The 26,061-nt window shown below is 52.8% G+C and overlaps 1 protein-coding gene across 7 annotated transcripts in view; it reads left to right on the top strand.

Moving 5' to 3' along the window:
• The window catches only part of Cux2 (cut like homeobox 2), a 189,329-nt gene that overhangs the window by 37,190 nt on the left and 126,078 nt on the right, over positions 1 to 26,061 (top strand). Inside the window, exon 1 of one of the 7 annotated variants that reach the window (XM_029477895.1) lies at positions 10,718 to 10,842. The exons of 4 other annotated variants lie outside the window; for them this stretch is intronic. Coding sequence is in view for 1 of the 3 variants with exons in the window: in XM_029477891.1 (XP_029333751.1) it covers positions 13,639 to 13,683 (45 nt within the window). In the remaining 2 variants the exon portion in view is untranslated. Of the gene's footprint in view, positions 1 to 10,717; positions 10,843 to 13,612; positions 13,684 to 21,077; positions 21,157 to 26,061 lie in introns of those variants that run through there. 2 more of the 7 variants (XM_029477891.1, XM_029477896.1) reach the window with 2 other exon arrangements.

The raw sequence follows: 26,061 nt of genomic DNA, 5'->3' as shown, positions 1-26,061 counted from the left end.
TCTTTCTTCTTCTTCTTCTTCTTCTTCTTCTTCTTCTTCTTCTTCTTCTTCTTCTTCTTCTTCTTCTTCTTCTTCTTCTTCTTCTTCTTTTTTTTCTGAGAGCAGCATCTTCTGTGATGTGTGATGAAAGAGAAACATTGCCATATCTGTCCTTTACACAGGTGCTGGGAGTGGAGCTCAGGTCCCTGTGCTTGGATGGCAGGTACTGATGTATTGGCTCCTGAGCACGCCCCTCCTTGCGCCCCCGCCCCTGTTGTTATTAGACCAGTGGTTCTCACCCTTCCTAACACTGCGGCCCTTTATACATTTCCTCATGTTGTGGTGACTCCCCCCACCCCAGCCAAAAAGCTACTTTGTTGCTACCTCATAACTAGAACTTTGTTACTGTTGACCCTCAAAGGGGTTGCGACCCACAGGTTGAGAACCACCACAGTGTTAGCCTCTGCACCACGCACACAGCAAACTTCCCTGCCCACCAGAGCTGGAGGGGAGTAAAGTAATTGTAAACTGTGTGGTGAGTGGGTCCGAGCGCCCTGGAGACTCCCTCCACTTAAAGGCTCCATCCTTAGCCTGAGGTGCCCTTGGGAGGGGCGGAGCCTCAAAGAGGCTGCCTAATGCCTAGTAGGAGGAAGTGAGACCACTGGGCGTGCCCTTGGAAAGGCTGCCCAGGGCCTTCTCTGCAGAGGGAAGCTGTTTGCCAGGTTTGGAAAACACAGGGAAGCCAGTGGGCCAAAAGGGTAAAGTGGGTAAAGCCAAAAAACTACTCTGCTTGCTTTTGGTTTGGACATATCCTGGGTTTGTTTGTGCCACAGGACCTTTGCAGATGCTGTGGCCTTGCATGATTCCTTAAGTTCTCACTTCCAGAAAGTCCATCCCTAACCCTTTTAGGGGAAACACTCCCTATCCATATTCTGTCTACACCCTTGCTTCCTTCTCTACCGTGTGGCTCAATCTACCATCAGGTAGTAGGTTGTTTATCTGACATCATCCTGTGTTGCAAAATGCTGTTCTATGCTAGCTCCTCATCTGGCAGTTGGGGCTGAGTGGATTTCTTGTCTGCGATGGCCGCTGGAGAACACTCCTCCGAGCCCGTTGTTACCTGGAAGGTGCACTCGGTGTGATGATGGGGATCTGGGATGTAGTGGCAGGCTGCCTGAGGTGTCCAGCTCAGATCTCACCCAGCCTGCAGCCCGATTCCAGGCCCTTGAAGCAGCAGACTGATGTCAGACATACAGCAATGGCCTTGGTGGTGGCTCCTGCCACCAGCTGCTGAATCCTGTCATAAAGGAAGGATGTGCCTTCCGTTCCTGCCAGAAACACTGGTGATATGGCAAGCTGTGGTAGAAATTTTTAATCCTGGCTGGGGTTTCTATCCTGCCTTTGACCATTTAGTTCCTGGATGAAAGACACACACACACACACACACACACACACACACAGCCTTTATATTTACAATAAGCCTCAAGTAGCACAAGAGCTGGGCAGATATCTACCCTCTATACTGTTTGAATCTGCTTTCCTATCCATAACCCTAAGTTACCACTCACTGTTTCATCTGGGCTGCTCTTAACTCCAGTTGGCCAGCCCTCAGGGTCATGTTTTTTTGACTCCTAACCCATGGCAGCTTCTCCTTCCTCCTCCTGCACTTCTGCTTCTTCCCCACGTGGTTCTCCGCTGACCCCAAGCCCAGGAAACCTAACCCCCCACCTATGTCTCTTCTGCGCTGCCATTGGAGGTCGGCATCTTTTTTTTACCAATCAGGGTCACAGGTCTACTTGCAGCCACCAGGCGTGCCCCGCCCCCTCACTCAGCATCACATTAGACAGCAAGACCCAAACCTTAACTGTAAGCTGCTTATTCCCTTGGTGCCACAGCTGGTGCTCATCTGGCCTGAGAGTAGGGGAGAGCCCCGAGGATAGGTCTGAGATCCCTGTTGGATCATGGATGGGTGAAGCACAGGGGCCTCTGATGCCAGGGACTTCGTGGCCTGGGGCGCATCCAGTGGGGGGAACCCTTCGGATCAAAGGGAGCAAGTGCGGCTGACCTGATGATTTCTTCCTTCTACTGATGAGAGCTCAGAACACATCGATTGAGGTGATCAACATTTAGATCTTTCATAGTTAATGAGGAGCTGTCTGATTGATATTGGAAACAGTCACTGCCCGGGGCTTTTAATGAAGCCCGCAGAACGGAGAGAGAGACACTTGACATTACAGGTGGAGGGATGTGAGCGCGTGGAAAGCAGGGTTCTTTGGCAGCCTCCGCCCCTTCTGGCAGTGAGTGCATCCTCTGACCCATCCCTTGGCCTCTGGGACTCTTTGTATCATCTTCTGTGACGTGGGGAGGGGGGAGGGTGGTCTTATTCTCTCCGGGGAGACTTCGTGGCTTGTGAGGGTCAGAAGTGACATTCCATACGAAGCTCTTGGCATGATGGGAACACAGCGAAGTTTCCTCTTGGTACCTGGCCATGAGGTCAGTGCCTCAAAACCCTGCAATGCTGTAGAAATGGTGTACTGTCGAATTTTTCCCACTGCTGTGGGTGACAGTGGTGACCTAGACCAAGGTAGACACTGCCTTCTCTGGTCAGCATATCTTCACACTCCTGGGCTTGGCCATGTGCAATCCAACCAGTCACTGGATTCTGTGTCAGCAAAGGCAGTAAGGTATGTGTAGGGGTGACTCATGGCTCTGACATCCTTTTGCCTAGAGCAACACTTGACCATAGTTGGAACTCCGGTTTTTGTTTTTGTTTTTGGATTGAGTGTCAGAACCTGCCTGGAAGGGGAGTCCAAGAACCAAGGGCAAGATCCCAAAGAAATGGAAACTTGAAGTTGATACAAACCTGCACAAGAATGTCCCCGACAGCTTTATGTACAAAAACCTGAGATTGAAAACAAGCCAGATGCTCTTCAGTGAGCCCATAGTTAGACCTGTGGCATTTCCATATGAGCCCATGGTTGTATTATGGTATGCTCAGATGACGGTTAGACTGTGGTAAATCTACGTTAGCCCATGGTCTGATTGTGGTATGTCCATGTGAACCTTTGGCTACACTGTGGTACGCCAATGTGGGCTTTTGTCTAGACTGTGGTATGCCCATGTGAGCCCATGCTTATAGTATGGTATGCCCATATGAGCTAGTGGTTAGGCTGTGGTGTACCCACATGAGCTGTTGGCTAGACTATGGTATGCCCAAGCGAGCTTTTGCCTAGACTGTGGTACGCCCATGTGAGCCCTTGGATAGACAGTGGTGTATCTACATGAGCCTGTGATTAGATCATGGTACGTCTGTGAAAGCCCTTGGTATGTCCACACTGGAGTATTCTGATCATTGCTAAATAAAAAAGAGTAAAGAAATGTTAGTGAACAACATGGAAGAGAGAGTAAAGAATTGTGTTGAGTTGGGGCTGGGGAGATGGCTCAGTGGGTAAGAGCTCTGACTGCTCCTCCAAAGGTCCTGAGTTCAATTCCCAGCAACCACATGGTGGCTCACAACCACCCATAATGAGATCTGACGCCCTCTTCTGGTGCATCTGAAGACAGCTACAGTGTACTTATGTATAATAATAAATAAATCTTTAAAAAAGAAAAAGAATTGTGTGGCGTGAATTAAGCCCCGTAACCAAATGACTCCTTTTTCTGGGGGAGGAGGAAGAGGGACAGGGTCTCAGGTAGCCCAGGCTGGCCTTGGGCTTACTAGAATGATAGATGATCTTGAACTCCTGACTGTCCTGCCTCTACCTCCCAAGTGCTAGAATCACAGGCTTTGGACCACCTGGCCCCTCAAGGATTCCATGTGGTGATAGGAGGATTCCATGCGGTAATGTCACCATGTTACAGAGATGGAAACAGGACTTAAGGGGCTTGCCCAAAGACACACAGCCCGTGTATAATGAGAAGGCAACTCAAACCTCCCCAGGCCCGTGGCTTGGAATTCCTGCACAGAGGGTTCCCTGGGCTTCCAGGGCTGCCTGGTCCTGAGGGAGCCACTGGCCTTGTGTCTCAGCCCTGCCCTCTGCCCTCCTCCCCTCACCCGAGGATGTTGCTGTGATTTGTTAGATGTTGTTATACTTGCTTAGAGGTGGGGAAACTGAGGCAGGGGGAGGGACTGGGGCTATTCAAGCCGAGAGAAGGTCTCTCCTAGCCCCAGCTCCTGGGGATCAGACACAGCGGCTGTTTAGTTTATCATGCTCTGATACGTTCTTGGAGTTCCCCCAGTGCGGGGACAGTGGCCCCAGGATCCAGGCTCTGTAGGCCAGTTCTAGCTGAGCTGAGATCTAGTCTGTAGGCACCAGGCTGGGGCCTTGGGCATCTGCCTGCTCTTCTCTACCCCTGCGCAGCCTCCTTTCTGAGAGGGATGAATTGGTTAAAGAAGGAAATGTTTATAGGGCTGTTGAGGTGGCTCAGTTCGAGTGCTTGCATGAGACTTGAGTTCAGATCCCCAGCACCCAGGGACGAAGTGGGACGTGTTAAGGCACAGATCTGTAAAAACCCAGTGCTGGGAAGCTGGGGTATTGAGACTCCCAGGGGCTCTTTGGCCAGCCAGTGTAGTTGAAGCAGAGAACTCTAGGCCAGTGAGAGGCTCTGTTTCAAAGGAGGAGGGTGTCGTTCCTGAAGATGACACCTGAGGTCATGCGCGCACACACACACACACACACTACATACAAACATACATGTGCAAATACGTATGTGCATGCACACGCACGAGCACGCACACACCAGCACTATCTCAGAGAGAATGACCCCTGTGGGGCAGCTGGCCCCGTTTGGCCTTTCTGCTCAGGTGTGTGGGGGGGAATAGTCACACCTCAGGATTAGTCACACCTCAGGGTGACAGAAAAGGCTCTGCCTCAGATGTGCCTTTCCAGGAAGGCCTGAAGCCAACAGCTAGCACCAGACTAGCCAAGGTCAAGGTCCCAGTATTGGGACCCGAGTCTAGGGAGAAACACAGCGGGGCTCTTGAGAGGTGTGGTAGACCACCTCACCCAACACACGGCCCCCATGTTGACTTTTCCCAGCCCTAAGAACCTTCTAGAGATCCCCCATCATTGCTGCTAGCTTCTGCGTGGTCTGTGTAGAAGAGCTGCTGGCACGTTCTGCAGTCCGGAGCTAGACTCGGCCGTCATGTGCGCCCACAGATCCATCCGAAGGTGACAGTCTGTACTGCAGGCGTTGGGCCACATGCCTTCCATGGCTGTCCTCCCTGGTATCCCTCTGTCAGTTTCAGGCAGCTGTCTCTTTCCACTTGGGCGGAGACAGTCATGGGGGTGGGGCCACCCTAGCCCTGTGTGCCACCATCACTTGATTTGTTGACCCTTCCAAGGTCCTAGATCTGGCCACAACTCGGGCTCTGAGAAGATGTCAGTTTTTGGGGGTCAGGCTTCAATCCAACTGAGCACCATCAGGAGATATTTGCGGTGAGGGTATCTCCTATGCTTGGAATTTGGGGTGGCAGATAAAAGGATGTTGGGGACTCCTCCCCTAAGGGTGACAGGAACAGGGGCCTTTGAGGGTCTGTCTGGATGATGTTAGCTTCTCCGTAACTACAGGAACAACTACAGATGAGCCGTTTGCCATAATGGGGCACTGGCCAGAGGTTGCTAGATGGACCTTGCTGAGCCCCACCCCCCACCCTTGAATGGTGACAGCTCATGAGACCCTCCCCAGTCTTAACCAGTTAGAGATGCCAGTGGGTCCTCCCACGAAGTTCCTAAAAACTTACTGCTGTGGAGTTCATGCCAGGGGTAGGGGGTGGGGGGTAGATGCTCCCAAGGTCGTCACTGTTGGGACAAGGAATATGGGACTTAGAGAAGGTTGGTCCCAGGGACAGACACTGGTTTCAGGAACTCAACCTCACTCCTCTCCCCCATGGACCAGCAGGACTGATCTGAGCCTTCTACTGAAAAAGCCACAGTTGAATCTTCGAGGCTCCTCTTTGGAGGGGTCCTGTAAGGGGGGACCATGGCCACCCCTTTATACAGACAAGGTAACTGGCTCAGGCAGGATGAAATCCACCATCCACGACCACCCAGTCAGCTGGTGACAGAGCTGTCAGTCAAATGTAGGCACATTGAGGTCTGTGTCTCCCTTCCTTAAATGCCTCTGTGCCTCAGTTTCCCTATCAGTAAAGTGACCTTTCCTCCAGTGGAGTCACTAGGTCCCTCTACCTGCAGTGCAGCCACTGGAGCCTCAGAAAAGTGACAAGATCCCTGGCTTGCCACAGCAGGTCTCAGCTTCTTTGTCCCTCCCTCACACCGTGACTTGAGATCTTTACACGGATGGGTACTGTGTGCGGGGTGGTGAGCCTTGGGGTGGGGGTGTGTGTGTGAGCGCGCGCGCGTGTGTTTGCAACAAATATTTTATAATAGACAGGCCTCGTCTGCCACTTCTAAAAGTAGTGGGGAAAAAAATCCACTTTGAGAAAATAAAAATAACACCAATGCCTAAGATGCTGAAGTCATTAGCTCGGTAGGGGCAGCAAGCAGGTCTGGGGCTAGAAACTTCCGTGACAGACGCCTACACTCATAGGGAATAAATCTCCATGATTAGATTGTGGACAAAGTGACCACCTGTCCACATCTCTCCTAAGCCTCAGAGGGACGCCTCCGGAGAGATGGCCGTCTTCCTTACTTTTGTGACCTGTGACTGAAGAATTGATCACTGCCCTGGTAGCAGCCATAGAGCTTTTATTTTGTGGAAGCCAAACGCTGCCTCGTGAAGTGGGAACTTGGCCGGGCCTTTGCGTCCATCTCAGGCTGCTTGAAAACTTTATTTCCTGTGACTGCCACCATCAGGAGTGAGCCGGTATGTACCTGCAGGCCCCAGCTGGGAGGGGACTTTACGGAGGAGGGCTTCCTTGGCGGCTTCAGGTTAAATAAGTATTGGCTGCTGATGGATTGAGTGGCCTGGGACATCAACACGGCAGCCTTGATCCTCTCTCTCCACATCACAGAGGAAGCTTGGTGAGCAGGGTCACCCGCCCAGCCATGTCAGGACCATCAGGGCCCAGAGCTGTTCAAAGAGGGAGAAAGAGATGCTGTGGTCCCCAGCCACTGTGCTGTCACCCACAGCCATGGGAGTCTGAGGGAGGAGAGAACTAGCCTTTGAGCCAGGAGGGCTGATGGGAATGTGGATCATGAGATGCTTAACTCCATGTTCTGGTAGCAGTAGAGACTGGCTCCTGATGTCACCACCTTTTAAAGCATTGACAAATGGTGGAGGTCCTGTGGCATGTGTCTGTTTCATCTGTAGGATGAGCAGTTTGGTTGGTTCTCTGGGCTGTGGGGGTCCCCCCACCCCCAAGTAGTTTCTCTGATCTGAATGGACTCACAAGCAATGGAGCCCCATCTCCCCAGGACTAGTCACCCCCTGGCAATCCTCACAGGTGGCGTTTGTTGAATGCCTGACTCACTGTGTGGTTTTTCTGGGGGAGAAGAAGACCATGTGGCAGTTGGGATCCCGTCTGGTTCATGACCAGCTGTGTGTCCTCGGGCAAGTGGCCGGCCCTCTCAGGGGGTCTGGTCTTTGAAATGGAGGCAAGGATAAATGAGTTGGCTGTTGTACATCTGTTTCATCGTTTGTGAGTGAGTGGCCTGGAACTTTCCACCCCGGTTGTCCCGAGGGGCACATTCGAGGCTCCCAAGGATGAGGATTCAGGGCTATGTTCTGAATGTTCTGGCTATGCTCACTGACAGACTTGCCATCGGCAGTGCTGTCTGACGGTTCACACTGAGAGGCACCTCATGCCAGTTCTCTGTGGCCCCACGAAGCTTGTGGCCTCTGTCTGCTTTGTTTGGCATGGTCACTGTCCACCCAATATCTTTTGGCTTTCCCCCCCCCTTTTTTTTTCTCTGTGTATCCCTGGCTGTCTCAAAACTCACTCTGTAGACCAGGCTGGCCTCAAACTCGCAGGTATCTGCCTGCCTCTATCTCCCAAGTGCTGGGTTTAAAGGGGTGTGCCATCACACCTGCCTCCCTCCCAACATGTTGAAGCCACAGTTGGGGATACTTCGGACCAGTGGACTCAGGGCGTGCTTGGTCAGAGTGCTGGCCCCAATCTGTCCTGGAGAGAGCCAGAGAGGAGCTTAATAAATGAGGGTGGCTCAAGCCACTACCTCCCCCATTGCTCCCCACCCCCGGTCAGGCTGAATTCCCGGTCAGGCATCTAAGATATATCTGGGGCCAGGTCGGAGTGCCTGGGGAGTGGCCGACCCTGAATGCAGCAGTTTCTGAGTGAGCTCTCCATTGGTGGTGAGAAGGAGAATTGCCTAGTGTGCCAAGCATTGCTGTCCCTGGGACCTGGCTCACACCCTTGTGACTTCTCACAGGGCCCAAGAGAGAGCCCTTCAGCATTGGCAAGGAGGAAATGAACCAAAGCCTCGTTCTGTAACTTCTGGCCTTGGCTCTCCATCTCCCACCACTGTAGTCCTGGGAAACTGTCCCAGTGGCTTCCGTGCTTGGAATGATGGAGACCAGGCCCCAGGCTGGTGCTCTCGATGGTGTAGCTGGAGAATCTGAAAAGCAGGTTCTTGCCCACGCACACTCCCTTGTGCCTTCTCACACAGAACCTGTCTTGACTTCCATGCCAGAGTCAGAGGAAGGTGCTGTGGGGTCCTCCACTATTCATGCCACCTGAGCCCCAGGGGTGACTATGTGGTGAGACCCATGTTATTCTGGGAACGGGCCCAAGGGTCTTAGATATGCCATATTACCCACCTCTCTCCTTCCTCCTTTCCTGTCCCCCACTTTCCACACTGCTCCCAGCCCTCCTTTCTCACCTCAGCCTGGGCGCCAGGGAGTGACGCTTGGATCTCTCTCTTTTTGGCTTTATTTATTAAAAACAAACTAGTCCAAGAGCCAAGCGCTGGGTGCCAGCAGAAACGGGAACTTAGAAATCGTATTAGCCACGGCAGCAAAAACAAAAAAAACAAAAAGACCAAAAACAAAACAAAACAAAAAAAGTTAGGAATACATGAGTTTAGGCTGCATGGGGGCTGCCAGATAAATAAGTCTGGCGGCTGTGACTGGGATAGCGGGGAAGGCCACCTTTCTCAGCTCAAGGAGGGGGACACCTCACTCAATGACAGTCGGGGCCAGGACTGGATGCAGCCACAGGAGCCTCACGCTGCTGTTGCAAGTGCAGGGTTGGTGCTGTTTCACACATAGGGACTGCACCCGGCACAGGGAACAGTGCAGGATTTTCATCATCTTGTTGGGTCCAGGTGAGCGTATATTGGGGTTCAGGTGAATATACCTTGGGGCTGATGGGGCTCCCTTCTTGTATAGTTTGGACTCAGGGCTGGGCGTTTGGTCCATCAACTTTAGGGAGCTGTGCAGTGGCTTAAGCCGCAGCCGTGGTGACCTGTGTACTTGACCTTTTTATCAAAGCATGGTCATGCCACCACAGAGGGCAGGAAGAGCTGGGAGGAGCTTTGTCCAGGGTCCTGAACCTGGAGACTGAGTGTCCCCAGTGCACTGCTGGAGCCTCAGAGAGATAACCTCTGACCCCCACTTGTTTTCTTCTAGGCCTGTAGGGGTCTGACCTGTTAGCCCTTAGCAGAGCAGGTAAAAGCCAAGATGCTGTGTCACGTTCCTCCCTAGAGGATGGTCTCAAGGGTCTTGCATCTGTCTTTTCTGGTTCTCTCTGGCATCTGTGGGAGGGTGGCCCTAAGCTCTAGGCTGTGGGGGCTCAAATCATTGATTTATCAATCCATCCTCTAACTACCTGGTCTAGCGGTTCACGTCAGGCTGCTCACTACCCTCAGGGCATCCCAGGATCAGACAGACCAAGGACTAGGCAGGTAGAGCAAGCTGGCTTAAGCTGGGAGCCTGGCGGCCGAGGAGCTGTGGGTAAGTGCCTGGCCAGCCTGGAAGTCCAAGGCCAGCTGTCTGCGTGGGGATAGCAGCCTGCATTATGCATCCTAGAGCAGGTGGGAGCCAGGCTGCCTGATGGACACAAGATCCTGGGTCCCCCATCTGGGGCACAAAGTAACACAGAGGTTCAGAGGTCGCCAAGTATGTTTTAGTGGGAAGAGGCAGATGAGGCAAATGGCAGAGTCACAGCCCAGAGGGCCTGGGGTCCCCCAGACTTGGAGCTTAGCTCCCGCTAAGCTAGCACTTTGGGATCTTGGCCTTGGGTCCCATCCACATAGGCTAGCTACTCTGCTATCTGTGTGATCATCCTTCTCATCCAAGCCTTTACGAGGTCCAGATTAGGCCCTCTAGGGAGGCATGGGATAAGATGGTGTGCAGGCAAGGGGCTGTGTGGGGTGGGTGATGGAACCCCACTTTGTATCCTGCCCCCACTGTCAGGAGATGTAGCTACTTGTGTGTGATGCTTATTTCAAAAGCAGAGCTGGGGTCACCAGGATCCACCTCACTGAGATACGACTTTGAGGAGAAGTTGGGGTGTCTTTGTAGATCACCTCGACCACCTTAGTGGGGCCTGCAGGGACAGTGTAGTATAGACTCGAGTGACCAGTGGATCTCAGGGCTGGAGCCTGGGACATAGCACTTCCGTGCCCCTTCAATGCCTGGCCCTGCCGGTGGTCAGCTAAGGGGGTGAGATGGCATCTAGCTGTCTTGAGAGCCGGGGAGGTAATGCCACACTGCCTTTAAAATTAGAAGGAAGATGTTTGTTGCGGAGCAGAACCTGCGTCAGCCCGAGTCCTGTGGGAAGGGCCGCTAGCAGCCTTTCGCGTTTATTTTTGCACATTCTTTGCATGTGCCGAGGCTGCTGGCGGCCCTCGCTCATCTCGCTCTCGCAGGGGCTCACGCTGCCCACCCCTGCTATCACTGGACATAGCTGCACTGTCTGCCCTGGAGAAGACAGAGCTGCCCAGGGTGAGTGCAGGAAGATGTGGGGTGGACAGGATTCCAGACAGTCTGCCTGTGTCCTGCCGACCATGTGGTCTGTGTGGGGGTATGTGTGGCTTTAAAGCTTTCTCCCCTCTTGTCATGGCTTTAAGAGCCGCCGGCGTATGAGATCAGGTGTGAAAATCTCTCTCTCTCTCTCTCTCTCTCTCTCTCTCTCTCTCTGTGTGTGTGTGTGTGTGTGTGTGTGTGTCCTGGGGTTGTGGCTTCCTGGGTCTCTTACCTATCTTCAGGAGATGGCCATGGGTGTGGCTGATTTCGGATCTGCGCTCTGCACCCCGTATGGTCTTGGGGAGACAGGAGTCCATGGTTGTGGATCCCTGTGGTTGCGGGTGTGTGTGGCAAACAGTGGACATGTGTGAGCCTGCACCGCTGTACATGTACAGGGGTGTGTATAAGTGCATTTGAACATGGGTGCACGCACAGGGTATGTGGACAGTGTGCCGTGTGGGTGTGCGGTGTGTGAGCGTTCTGCATGAGTGATGGTACGGGCACACGTGAGCATATGTGACACATGCGAGCTGCATGTGTGTGTACATAGGGCACTCCTTTGGCTCCTGCCAGAGCGGGGCTGCCACAGACCTGCCTGGCCCTGGAAGGCTGGGGCAGGCTGAGGGAACAGGCAGGCTGCACCCCAGCTGGCCCCAGATCCCGTTCCAAGGCTGTGGCTGGGTCTACTCTACCCGGGCCTGCTGCCAGGGGTTAGATATGTTTGCTGTCTGTGGTACTGTAGGCTTTGTGACTCCATGGATGACAAATACTGCCCTGTCCTCCCTGGCTTCCCTAGCTCCTTCAAGGAAGGTGTCTCTACCAACAGGATGGCTCTGTGTTCTTTGGGATACAGCCTGCCCCCTTTACTCTTCAGGGAGTCTAGTGGCTATCCAGTTGCTCCTAGCCAGGGAAACCTGTCCCCTGCCTGGGTCCACCTACCGTAGGACGTGTCACAAACCGGAAGTCAGGCACCTCACGATGCACAGTGGACCTAGCTTATGTCCAGAGTAGGGTGTCAAATGCTGTTCATCCTTGAGCAGGTTGCTTGGCTTCTCGAATCTCCCTGCTGCGGCTGAAAATGGACTTGGGAGAGCTTCAGGGGTGGTGGCTGTTCCTTGTTTGTTACTGAGAAAAGTCTTTCTTGATCAGTACAGGTCTGCGTGCCAGGTGGCGTGGGTTGTGTGATCCTAGCCATGTGTGACCCTAGCCAGGTCATCCTATCCGTGCCTCAGTCTCCCTACCCATTGGGTGACATGGTTAACCGTGCCTGCCTCTCGCTGATGCTGTGAGGGTGTCTTCTCGTTTTTACATAAAAGGTTACAGAGCATGCACTATTGTTGTTATTTCTGGAACAGCGGAACGCAGATTAAAACAGCCCCCAGCCTGCAAGCTTGCACGCTTCCATTGTTAAAGCCCGTGTGGAGGCTGCTTCTCTGAAGCTCTGCCCGTGTTGGGTAACATGGCTTGGGGTTGCAGGATGGTGCCCCGTGGGTGGGCCGCTCTGCCCTCGTCTCTTCAGTAAATTGGCACAGTAGGTCCCAACTTGGCTGAAGCCACCCTGGGCAGACGCATCTGTCAGGGGAGCACTGGCAGCACTCACTCAGCGCTGGTCCGCCCGGCCAACATCGGGCTTGTGGTGGCTGTGGCAGCTCAAACTGGCACATGTTCTCGCTAGAGCTGACTGACATGTGAATGTTGGTGGCAGACCTCGGAAGCAAGGGTGTGTGGTGGTGCCCCAGAGCCTGGCACTGTACTGTGCCCAGAGTTAACATGCCCTGCAGCCGCTGTGAAGAGCTCAGGGCTGCAGCACCGTGCACGGCCTGGGTGGGTACTCAGACCTGTAGTGTGCATAGAAGGTATTCAGGGATACTCCCCAAAGCACTTAACCAACCCCCATTTTCCAGGTTGCTGTAGAAGTCTGGTTTCTCTAGTAGCCAGCTGCCTAATCTCTCTGGCCCCCTCTAGCTACTTACATTTTTTTCCTGTTTAAAAATTGGGTGTGTAATCTGTGTGGGGTTGCCTACACATTTAATCTCAGCACTTGGGAGGCAGAGGCCAGCGGATCTCTGAGTTCGAGGCCAGTCTGGTCTACAAAAACCATAATAATAATAATAATAATAATAATAATAATAATGTGTGTATGTACAGGCATGTGCACATCACAGCATGTGTGTGGAAGTCAGAGGACAGCTTGAAGGAGTCAGTTCTCTCCTTTCATCATGTGGGTTCCAGGGATCAAACTCAGGCTACCAGCCTCAGTGGTAGGCACCTTAGCCCACTGAGCTGTCTTACTGGCTCCACCTTACCCATTTAACCTGGTGGCTGGCATAAGAAGTGAATTCTAAAATCACTTCCTGTATCGTTTCATCTTTCTTGAGGAAGTTGTCCTTGCTGGTTTAATGAAGATATTGAGACAATCTGAAGACTGAGGCCGAGGGTTAGGGTCAGTGACCACCAATACCTACCTGAGTCCTGCAGAGTCCTGCCTCCAGGGGGCGCTCTCTCATCTAAGAGGTTTGTGGGCAGAGCCTCTTCCTTCACCCTATAACAGACCCATGCATTTCCCTAACAGAAGGCCAGGTTAGGTAGCTGGCCCTACCACGCTAGGGACATCATGAAACTCCAGGCCCTTCCGGGGGATCCCACGGACACAGATAAAGGTTGTCACTGGCTAAGGTGGCTTGAAAGTTCCGGGCTTGGCTTCAGACATGGCTGACTGTACTTAGCTTCTGGGAAGCAGTTGTCTCAGCAGCCCCTTAGTGGCAGCTGCAGTAAATGAACAACGTGGGTGTCACACTGGAGGGACCCTCTGCCCAGGTGGTAAGTGGCTCTCACCACCTTTGCTCACCACCCTGCCCCTGTCAAGCCCCGCCCTGGCTCTGTGGCTGCTGGTGCCTTGCTTGTGGCTGTATCTTTAGCCTTTTGGGGGCACATGAGGTCCTGTTCCATACCTGGCCTGGTTGGTACCCTGGCATCTTGTGACCTTTCTCCCCAGCCAGCGTCTGTCCTTGGCTGATCTGCCCAGTGGCTCTGTGCTGTCCCTAAATAGCCTCAGGGCCACACTGAGGGTTCAGGTGCCAAGATTCATGGCCCAACTTTGCTCCCTGCTCCCCCCTTCTTTCTGTCCAGCATGTCTGGAATATTAGGGGCGATTTAGAGGGAATGTTGTCTTAACTACATTAAGGTGGGAGTCTGGGGCCCCTGAAGGAAGGCCGTGGCCTTGGGGGCCTCTCGCCAGATCATTTGAATTGATAGGTGATGGGTGGGTATTGATTTCTCTCTCCCCTGCGAGGGCTGAGGGGATAGTGACTCAGCAAAGGAAGATGGTTTGAAATTCAGGACTGGCCTGGGAGGAGGACCAGGGAGCTCCCCCTGCCCCAGCTGGCCAGAGCTGTGCAGGAGGGCAGTGACGTTCTCAATGCCTCCCCTCACAGGGAGGGAGGGCTCTGGAACCAACAGAAGCCTGCCCTTGTCTCCTCCCCCCACCCCTCAGCTCCAACACCCCCCGCCCAATGTGACTGTGTACCAATGGCTTCCCTTCCCTGTGACTCAGTTTCCTAGTAGGCGTGGCTGGAGAGTGAGTACTCTCGCCTTGCCGGGGGAGTGTGCTGTGGACAGAGAATCCCATCTCCTGGTAGATGACAGGCATTCTGACTGAAGCCGTGACTCATCCCAAGAGCTTTGACTGTGGCGCTGGGATGGGGTGGAGGCTTCTCCCAGGTTGGGCAAAAGGTCTGCCACCAAGCTGCACCCCACAACCCCAGGGAGGAGGTCTAGTTGCTAGCAGATAGGCCATACAGTTTATGGGACACCAAAGGAGAGGCCGTGAGCCCTGGGGAATCCTAGAGGGCTTCCTGGAGGAGATCTTTGAATGACATCACCTCTGACAACACGTGACCGGGAGGGGTGGTACGGAAGACACAGAATTGTGTCAGGACTTTATGGACAGCTAGGGATGCATGCAAGTCTCAGGAGATACAGGAGGACAATGGCTGTCCACTGGGGACAGGAGAGAGGACAGGGATGGGGAGAGGTTAGGACATTATGCAGCTCTGTTGGGTCAGCCACCCATGTGAGATGGTCAGTGGACAAGCTGTGGTGACATCGGGCAGTAGCCACATGCTCCCCACGGTGCTGAGTGACAGCCTACCATGCCGTGGAGACCACAACCCTGTCCCCGTTTCTCGATCCCTCTGAATCTGCCCGGACCCCAGCCATCGCACTGTTCTCTATCCTGGCTTGCAGCCCAGGCTACAGCTTTCCAGTCTCTTCTGTGACCCTGGGGCACACTGATGCTCCCCAGGGTCCCCAGCTAATCCATAGGGCACGGTTGTCATTCTGAAGCTACATTTTGTTGTCCCCTGAGCTGGGCCTCAACCTGGGCAAAGCCAGAAGCCTCCAGGGCCGCCACAGCTACCCATTTGTGTGTGGGCCCACGAGCGGGAAGGTCGGGGCCTGGCAGGAAGTGTTCTAAACTTTTGATCGTAAGGTGAGTGCCAAAAGCAGTCACAAGATGTCAGAGTGGGGAGAGACAAGGAATTCCCCAGAGTCCCTGGATGTTCAACTTCAACTTCTCCACAGAGCAAAGGCAGGCTGAGAAGAGCCACCGGGACACTGGCAGCAAGCACCATTCGTTACCTGTTCAACCCAAAACTGGGCAGTGCTGACAAGTCCCTAGTCCAGAGCCTGTTTCTGCTCCATTTAGTCACCATCATGATTTTTTTTTAAAGATAGGTTCTGATGTAGCCCAGGCTAGTCCTGAGCTTGCTAGGTAGCCAAGAATGGCCTTGGGCTTGTGCTCTTGCCCTGCTGCTCGTTCTTTTGGCCCCACTAACTTTAGCATCCAGGATGCCCCTTCCCTCGAATGCTGACTGCCGTGGGGTGTACCCCCTGGTAATTTTCTGACTCCAACATCCTTTTTATATTGATGAGTCAATGAGCGTTCTCTCCTCCTCTGGTGGCTTATCTTCACAGTTATTTATTCATGTTTCACAAATTTGAGGCTTCTGACATCATTCTATTTCCCCTCCTCCCTGGCCCCAAACTTCCCCTTTCTGTCCCCGTCCCCTCCCCAGCATGTATGTGTGTGTCTTTAAGTCCCACATACTTGGGAAGGCCAGGAATGTCATTCCTCAAGTGGTGTCTGCCTTGGTTTTTAGAGTCAGGGTCTCTCATCAGCTTGGAGTTTGCCAGGTAGCCAAGGCTGGCCCATAAGACTCAGCGATCTGCCCACCTCTGCTTCACCAGTACTAGAGCTACGAGTGTGGCTTTTGACCATGGATGCTGGGGACTAGAACCAGGGTCCCCATGCTTGTATGGCTAAGCCATCGCCCCCTTTTCTGCCCTCCACTCTCTGTGTCTCCTACCTTCCCCTTTAAACCTTGAGACAGGATCTCATGTAGCCCTGGCTAAATTCAGACTCTCTGCATCCTAGGTGACTGAGTCCAGACCCTGAGATGACACGTATGAGACACTATATCCAGCTTTCCCCTTTTTTTCTCTCCAGCCCCTTCATCCCACAGGTGCTCCCTCTACTGGAGGTGACTGAGTGGGACCCTTCAAGTCACTTAACATTCTCTTCTCCCCTTGTGATCTCCTGCAAGCCCTTGTCCAGAGGCCTGGGCAGGTGCCTGTTTGACTTGATGCTTCTGGCAAGAACCCTGGATGTGGCTGCATGGTGCAGCACCAATAGGTGCACCAGATCTGGGTGTCCCCCTCCTGGCGCTGAGAGTGCGATCAGTGGCTTTAGCTGTCACCTTGAGCTTCTTGTTGTTGAGGTCCCTACAATGGCTTTTGTTCCTGGGTCTTGTTCCTGCGTGGGACATTTCTCTAAGGAGAAAGCTGCCCTCCTTGCCCATCAGTGCCCTCAGAAACAAGATGGAAGGGACAGGTGTGTCCCTCTTCCCCTTCACCTGCCAGTCTTCTGCAGAGTGACATCCTCCAAAGACTTCTAAAGAAATGTTTGAAAATCACCATCAACTCTCACATCAGCGTGTGTGGGAGGGGGAGTTGGGGGGGGCGGGGGGCAACTACTTCCGCTGTTACTGTCTGCACCCATGTTCTGGTTGTCCTGTCTTTGGTATCTTGGCTGGGATCTTTGTTTCTTGGCACCTGGAGCCTCTGGGCTAGCAGGTAGCTGTGGGACCTTCCTCACTTTCTGGAAGGTCACAGTGCCCCAGGCTCCATGGGTTCAAATCTGCATCAGGTCTACAATCACAGTGGACCTCGGGACAGGGCTGGGGTGGGGCAGACGGAGGGAGCTCAGCCCTTGGGTCTTGTCTTTCTTCCCCCTGGTCCAGGTTGGTGTTCCAGCAGGTCCAGCTATGCCCCCTCCTTCCCTCCTCTGTCATCTCCCCTCAGGACATGCTGGGGCATCTCCCCACCTCCTGCTTCTGCCTGGGCCTGGTCTTTTTCCCAAGGGAAGATTGGGAGCTCCAGGCGCCCTGAGAGCCAGGCCCTTACCTGTGGTCCCTTAGTCATGTGGGACTCTGACTACAGATCCCTTTCTGGTACATTTCAGCCCAAGGGGCTGCTCACTCTATCTGCCTTTCCACATCCAAGGGGCCTCTTCTCCCCTGGCCAAACCCAGACCAGAAAAAATGACATGTAATATCCCTTCACCGGAGTGACTTAAAAATTAATACGGGCCTCCCCGTGCTACCCCACCTCCACGCGAGCCGCCTGCGCTCCCTGTGTGAGATTAAAACTCACATTTCATTTTTATATGCTGTGCTTAATCCAATAATGATTTTGCGTTGCAAACGGCAATAATATCTCTCAGCATAGTTAATCAGACTAGACTTAATGCTGTCACTATTTATTAACCTTTGTTGAAAAGCAAGAAGTTTCTCTCTAATCTGCGATTGTTGGTCCTGTCAGAGTCTATCAACTGAGAAAACAGTTTTGGCATTCATTAAAACGGTGCAAAGCCCGAAATGACAATCGGGGCGGGGTGGGATCTAGTGTGTGAAATCCTCGCCCTGTTTCTCGGGATGGCGGATGAGCTTGGCAGGGGGAGGCCTGCGGCTTGGCGGGGACCCACGTGGTCAGAGACCCCAGATTCCTCTTGACTGAAAATCCCTTTTCCAGGATTTGTGGGGGGGGGAGAAAAGGAGGGAGTATGGAAACTGACTTGACCAATGCCATGTCTTTGAGCTCCCCTGGGCCTGGCCCAGGTTCCTGAGCTCTCGGCTTTGTCCTGATGTTCATTAGGACGCTGAGCTGTGCGCCTCTTCTCTCCAAAGCCTGGTTGAACTGGAGTCCATCAAACATGACTGCGGAGATGGCTCAGTGGATAAAGCAGCTGCCTTCAAGGCATGGAGACCAGAGCGTGAATCCTCGAACCTCTGTAAAAGGCAGGGGAGGTAGAGACAGTAGACTGTCTGGGGCACCTGGCCAGCCCATCCCACTTGGTGAGTTCCAGGTGAGTGAGAGACTGTCTCTCAAAAGCCAAGGTTGATGGCACTGGAGGCTTCGATGCAGGGGCATCCCAGTGTGCTCCTCTGGAACGTTGTAGGAACTCCACAGCACCCGGGAGTCAGGTGGCCCGAATGTCTTAAGAGTGCCTCTCTAGAAAGTTCCCAGGTAAAGCAGGTGCTGGGGTCTGGAAGCCCCCAGGACCTGGTGGTTTGAGATTTTATAAACCTTAGTGGGATATCATTGCTGGGCCATCCGCTGACCGCGGTTGAGGGCTGGATTAGAATGCATTGTCCGGGTTTCCTGCTGGCTCTGTGCTGGAGCCGCCCCACCCACTGCACATCTTGGCTTTACGTCACTCCCCTGCTGCCCAGCCCTGGGATAGCTTTAGAACACAGGTTCTGATCGGCTGGGCACAGTGAGGTGGGGAGGTGTGCCCTCACAGGTTCCCAGGCCGTGCAGAAGCTAACAGATGCCACGTCAGGCAGGATACATTTTGTGTCCTAAGATTCTGCTGGGTCACAAAGGACCTCAGCAGGATCACCTGGCTGGGGCTTGCAGAGGCAACCCTGTGCCATACCCATTTCCCCGAAGGGAAACCAGCTTTGAGGAAAAGGGAACCTTCCACTGACACAAGGCAGGCTCCAGGGTTCCCCTTTCTCCTTTTCTGAGAGTTCCAGCCATGCCTCTGTGTGTCACTGTCGAGTCTTCACTTTCCAAAGATGGGTTAAGAAGAACCAGATACGGCTCGCTTGGTGGAGGGCTTGTCTAGCAAGTGTAAGATCGTGGGTTCGAGCCTCCGCTTCCACACAACCAGTCATGGTAGTAGTACACACCTAAAATCTCAGCCCTCTGCCACTTGACTACATTTGAGGCCAGCCTGGGCTACATAAGACCCTGTATCAAAACAAACCAAAAAGCCCAGGATAGACCATCCATCCACAAGGTAGTTGCTATGGACTTGGCTGGAGTGACTGATGTGAGGTTCTCCCCCCCCCGGGGGTGGGGGGGATGATGAAGCCGCAGCCCTTTCAGGAGCAGTCAGTGAGCAGGTGTGGTCAATTACTCAGGAAGGCTGAGGGCACCTGGGACAGTGCTGTCTCTGCTCTGCTCTGGTGACAAAGGCGGAAGGGAATGTGACAATCCAGATCTCTCCCTTGCCTCGGATTGCAAAGGAACTCAGGCTGGCACGGACGATGGGAAGCTCTTACTGTGCAGAGATCAATGCTGGCTGCAGCAGCCAGGGCCCAGAACCCACTCTTTATTTCTGCCTTTGATAACCAGAGCCTGAGAGACCTTCGGATGGTGGCATGCCCAGATGCCTCTGGAGTCTGTCTATGTGCCGGGAGAGGAATGAAAAGATTCTTGCACATGGGGGTGGGATCTAAGGCCCCCCCAGGATGGTCAGGAGCACATGTGGTCTGTCCCTTCTTCTCTTCTGGGCCCCCAAGAAGCATCCTACCACCTTCGTAGGTTAAAAGAAACCATGTGGGGGAAGTGTGTGGATTTCAGCTGCGCCATATCCCTCTGCCTCTCTGTTCCATGCGGTGATCTTTGTGGGTTGTGGACACCCAGTTCCCTTCAATCGGTACTTTCAGGACTTCTTTTATTTTTTTATTTTTTAAATTTAGGTGTGTTTGCACAAATGCAAGTTCCAGTGGGACCCAGAAGAGTGTCAGGTCGCCTGGGTTTAGAGTCCCAAGTGGTTGTGAGCTCCCAGTAGGGGTGCTGGAAACCAAACTCAGGAATTCTACAAGAGCAGTAGGTGTCTGAACCACTGAGCTGACTCTCCTGGCCCTACTTTAATTTTTATTATATTTTATTTGTGTGTATGCACGTATATGTGTGAGCATGTGTGTGTGTGCGTGCGCACGTGCGCACTCGCTTGTGCATGCACACATGCCCACATGCACACACAACATATAGAGGGGCAGTTCTCTGTCTCCGTCAAGTGGGTCTTGGGAATCAACCTGAGGTCAGCATGCTTGGCTGTCTGTCCAGTGTCTTTACTCCATCTGTATGGCCAGCCCTAAAGCCGCTTGGTTCTAAGATATAGCTTGGCGCTGTGCTTTTAGGCCCTGAGGCACGGGGCCGCATCGGTTGCTCACCCAGCTGGGCTCAGCAAATCTGTGCTCCTGGCTGCAGTGCTTGGTCACCTGTCAAGGAGGTGATGTGTGAGGCATCTTTAGAGGGATGGAGTTTGCCAGGGGTGGAGGGGAATAGAAACCCGTGGGGCGTAAAGGAGCTGGGTTAGAACTTGGTGGGCCCTGGTGGGTGGGCTGGCAGAGGGGACTGTCAGCGAAGCAGTGTGGAGAGCTCTAGCTGGGGGTGACTGGGGAGAGGCTTCGCGTTCTGGACGTCTGACTAGGGCTTTGGCTCTCCCTAGCACACTGTGGGAATGCCTGATCAGGACTCAGACATGGGGGCGGGCTGGACCTTCACACACTGTAACCTACTGGTTTGTTTTCATAAACTGTGACCTTCGACACTCCCCGCAGTTCTATTATGTTAACCCTTTGTATTCAAACCCTTCTCCTCTTTTCTGTCTAAGCCTATGGTATACCTCAAGTTAGTAGAGTCTATGGTGTGGGGGCTCTTGTCATTTCTTAGGTAGACTTCCATCTTAAGGATCTTTTTAGATTTTTAAAATGTGTTTTGCCTTGCATGTATGTCTGTGCCTGGAGCCTGCAGAGGCTGGAAAGGGTGTTGGATCCCCTGGGACCAGAGTTACAGATGGTTGTGAGCTGCCGTGCGGGTACTGGGGATTGAGTCCGAATCCTCTGCAGGAGCAGCCAGTGCTCTTAGCCACGGAACCAGCCCCTGGACACCCAGCTTCAACCCCGTGTGCCTCCCTCTGTTTCTCCATTCCAGGAAAAAGTGAGTGTCCATGTGTAAGGTTTGTTGCTTCTGACTGTCCACCTTTCTGGGAGTGCCCTTTAGCATCACAGAGGATAGAGCGTGAGTTTCAATCCTCCAGTTCTGCTCTTGTGGTTCAAGACTTCTCCCCTTAGTCCATGTCCTCTGTGTTTTCATGTGAATTCAGAAATTGACTTTTCCGCTTCTCCTACTGAACAACCAAAGCGGGCCCTCGGGGGTTGATCATGATCTCGTGGACGTAGATGACTTAGGAGAAAGCTGAAGTTGTGAAGGAGATGCACGCAGTCTTCCATCCATGGACAGCACTGCTCCACACCCCGCCCCCACCGCCCCTGCCCCTGCCACCTACCCAGCTCTTCTCCTATTCTGTCTGTGCCAGGATAGAGACCTCCTCTGCCCCACGACTGCACATGGTGTCTCCTGCTCTGTCCCCTGAGCCCTCTGTCCCTGGTTCTAATCACCACGGCAGAAGTTCTTTGTGCTTTGATGCTTCTCAGTTGCCATTTCCTGTGAACTGTGAGCTCTTGAAGGGTGGAGAGACTGGCTCTGTCTGGTTCATGGACTGGAACCCAGGGAGTTCCCCATGAAGATTGATGAATGAATGAATGAATGAATGAATGAATGAGGGAAGGAAGGAAGGACAAGTCCCATCCTTTCACACACACCTGCAGCTTGCTGGCTGCTCTCATTCCCAGCTCCACCTGCTCCGTTGTGTCAGTCTGTGAATGGGGAAACTGAGTCCTCCTTCAGCCCTCTGCTTGGCCTTGTGCTTCAGACTCCGCTCTGGCCGTCAGGTGTTGCACTTTGAGAAACCCTGTTCATACAACAGGCAGATGCGTGTGATCGTAGTTTTTACACTCTTGGCTGTATTGTGTGCCTGTGTGTATTTGTACACGTGTGCACATAATCCGTGTATACACGAGTTCACTCGCGCGCGCGTGCGCGCGTGTGTGTGTGTGTGTGTGTGTGTGTGTGCACGCGCACGCATGCGCGCGCATGCTCGTGTGAGATTCAGGGTGGGCGTGGAAGTCAGATACCAGCTGCAGGAGTGGGTTCTCTTCTTCCACCAATGGGAGTCTTGGGTTTGAACTTGGGCCTTGAGGTTTGGCAGTGGGCACCTTTATCCATGGAGCCATCTCTCGGGCCTGATTGCAGGCAGTGATGATAATGGAGTTTTAATTTCTTTGATGAGGTGCAGAGGTAGCACCTTCCAGCATCGCTCGGAGCCTTAGGAAAACCAGCAGTGGGGTCTTGATCAAAGCAGGTTCTACTTATGAGTAGGAAAATCCGAGTCTGTAAGATGCTGCCAACAGGTAGTGAAGGCCAGTGACAGCAAGGCAAGTCTAACCCCGCCTCTGCCCCAACTCCAGTCCCCCTCCCTCCTTCTCCTCAGGAACCACAGCACAGGGCATCTGACTAATTGGTTTGTGGACATGACTGGGCTAGATAGATTTCATTGTGCTTTTGATCTCAAGTCGATACAGAGGCCGGGTGTTAATGGAGTCCCCCCGGGTGAGGGCTGTAAGGAAGACTTAAGGAAGAACTTCCTGAGGAGACCTCAGGTGGCCAGGTGGCCTGACTGCAGCACTGGAATATGGGAATTCAGAGAGAGACAAGAAGATTGAGAAGCTGGGTGCTGTGCAGGAGTGCAGAGGGAAATGAAGGAGGGGGGTGGCCCTCTAAGCTGATTCTCTAGGTTAACCTAGACTAAGCAGAAACTTGAGAGTGGGGTTCCCTGGGGAGCCATGGGAAGATCTCCCGTAGTCTCTTCCCATTACAGTTGGTGTTTCCTAATCCTCTCAGTCCCATTTTAGTTACAGAACAGCCTGGAAAAGCAGAGGCAACAGTAACTATTGTTCTCCCCAAATCACAGATCAGCAAACTGAGGCTGGTGGCCTTGGCCTGCAGCTTCGGGACTAGCCAAAAGGATTCCATGGTGCGAGCCCCACTTCTCTGCCTTGCCCAGTATGTCATTCTCCTTTGTGATGGAGCTTGATTGGCTTTTGTTTGTGACTCTAGAATCAAATGACACCTTACACCATAGGGACTGGAGAAGTAACTCGGAGGGGACAGTTCCGTTCCTGGCACCCACGCAGCAGCTCCCAACTGTCCATAACTCCAACTTCAGGGGATCTGACGCCCTCAGACAGATAATACATGTAGGCCAAACACACCAGCACATGTAAATAAAAATAAATACATAACATTAAAACATTTCTTAACAGAAGGAAAAAAATGACACGTTAGTTCACAAAACAGAGCAGTGTCGCCTTGGGGTGCGGGCCACAGGGCATGAGAGCATAGCTGGTTATTCTGCTGATAGCTGGTTGTCATTGTGAGGCAGTGACAAGGAACAGAGATGGGAACGCAGTGGGTTGTCCCATGTCCGGTCACACCGACTGACTCTTCTGTGAGAGTCACAGCAGACAAGCTTCCCTCTCAAGCCTGACTGGACTCGCTCACCGTGGTTACAGGAAGCTCCTGTTTTGGGGGTGGTCAATGGTCCATGTGGGATGTGACAGTGTGTCTGCTTGATTCTGTGGGACCTGGCACGAGGGACTGCATCTCTCTGTGGTCCAGCCTGCTTCATCCTAGAAAACTAGTCCCAATTCATGCTCTCCCAACCATTTTGTTTGAGAGAGCAGAAATATCTCTACTGTGTTTGTTACTTAGCCCCCGGGACTCTGCAAAGTGCCTGATAAATACGTATTCAGATATTTGCAGGGTAGGCAAATAAATTTGAGGAGCTGAGGTCAAAGGTTAAAGATGGCTTCAGCTGGCTACCCAAGAGGGAGAGGGCCAGATGAGAAGGCACACTCATGTGACCTTGACACTGTGTAGGCCGAGGGAGGGGCATCACAGATTCCAGGCTAGCCTGGGATTAGGACGGCTGAAACGTGCTTGTGTGATTTTGGTGTGATTTAATGATTGACTGGGGTTTTTTTTGTGACCCTTCCAGAAGCCCTCATTTCCTGGTGCTCTCAGATGGCTCTCAGGAGAGAAGGAGGACATAGCTGTAAGGTCTATGAGTCAGGCCATCTGTCCGTCCATACAGACTGTATCATGCCATGGAGAGTGTAGGGCCTGTACGTGCTTTGGTGGTTTCATGTCATGTCCCTCATGTATGGGAAGCAATCATAGTCACGTAGGGACACACAGTGATGGAGCAGCTGCTGCTAGCTCTGTCACAGCAGTCACCACACCAGGAGTCTGGAAACTCCTACAGAGTCTCATGCTAAGCATAAAACGCTTCATCCTAGAAGGGACACACCACTTCTGTGTTCAGCGTGTACTTCAGACTTAGTCATGTGGTCTCTCTCAACCCCAAGGAGACAGGGGAGCAGAGATAGGAAGCTTCGGTAGAAATAGCCATGCCTGCCGCATGCGCTGGTAAAAGTCACTTCGTCTGACTCCACGGCAAACCCGGTAAGAAGACCAGGAAATGTAACCGACAGTGTGTCGTGGGCTCTGTTGTTGTTTGCTCAGAACAGCTCGTTTAACCACAGAGTCACCCCATCATCCAGTAGGCACTGGAATAATTCCCATTTTACAGATCAGAAAATGGAGGCTCAGAGAGGTAAGGTGACATACCCAAAGTCACACAGCTAGGAAGTGGTAAACACAGTATTTGAACCTGAGCTACTTTGGCTACAGGGCCCGTATTGTATTCGCCCAGTCACCAATGGAAAAAATCGAGGCTCAGCCCCATCTAAGGCCTGCCCTCCTGCCCACAGATCTCCAATAGGAGGCCTCCCTATTCAGTTTGGCCATTGGGATTATCAGGTTATCACCCTTCCTGGGTCTCTCTTGGGTGGGCACCTTGCAGTCCTTAACCTCTTGAGTCCTGAAGCGAGCCTATGCTGTGCCGATCTGGACGAGTCAGCTCCGCAGGAGCCGAGACTCCTCAAGACCCATCACAAAACCCAGACATTATTAAGCATTAAATGCCAGGGCTGGAGACGTGGCTCAGCAGTCAAGAGCCTGTGTTATCATTGCAGAGTGTGGGAGTTCAGTTCCCAGCACCTACATTGGGCAGCTCACATCTGCCCAGAAGTCCAGCTCCAAGGAATGGATCCCCTGGCTTCTGCAGGTACCTGCACTCATATACACAAAACCTCACACATGGGAGTGCACTTATGCACACAGGTAGAATCTTAAAGATTACAGGATAAAAACATGCTATCAGCGATTTTAGTAACTTGTCTTCCAGAGGGACACAGTTCAAGACACAAGCAGAATTCTGAACCCCCCGGTAGTAGTTATTGACCCTGTATGAGCTGTGCTTTTCCCTAGGCATATAAACCAGGGATGAAGCTTAATTTTTATAATTCAGGCATGACAAGAGATGAGCCAACAATAAAGCCAGGTGACTGTAACAACGTACCATAAAGCCGCAACAGCAGGCTGCGGAGATGGCCCAGTCAGTAAACCAGTTGCAAGCATGAGGGACCCATGAGAGCCCAATGCATTAAAAGCCAGGTGCAGGGTCGTGGGCCTGTGCTCCCAGAGCTGAGGAGTGGACAGAGGCAGAAGGGTATGTGGGGCTTGCTGGCCAGGAGGTCTAGCCGAATTGGCAAGCTACAGGTTCTATGAGCGACTCTGTCTCAAAAGTGATGTGGACAGCAGTGTCACTTTTGATGATGCTGTATCCTGAAGTCAGTGCGCATGTGTACACACACACACACACACATATGCGCGTGCACAGTCAGCGTTTTCTGACTGTGTTCCCGGTCTCTCGGGAATACCTCATTGCTGTATTCTCCCTCATTGCTGTATTCTCGCTCCATCTTGGATACCGGTGAGATGGTGTACTGGCTAGTTTTATGTCAACTTGACACAAGCTGGAGTTATCACAGAGAAAGGAGCTTCATTTGAGGAAATGCCTCCATGAGATCCAACTGTAAG

This window comes from Mus caroli, chromosome 5 (assembly GCF_900094665.2).
Source record: "Mus caroli chromosome 5, CAROLI_EIJ_v1.1, whole genome shotgun sequence".
Classification (NCBI taxonomy): Eukaryota; Metazoa; Chordata; class Mammalia; order Rodentia; family Muridae; genus Mus; species Mus caroli.
Note: the sequence above shows the minus strand (reverse complement) of the source record. Positions and strands in the feature narration are given on the sequence as shown.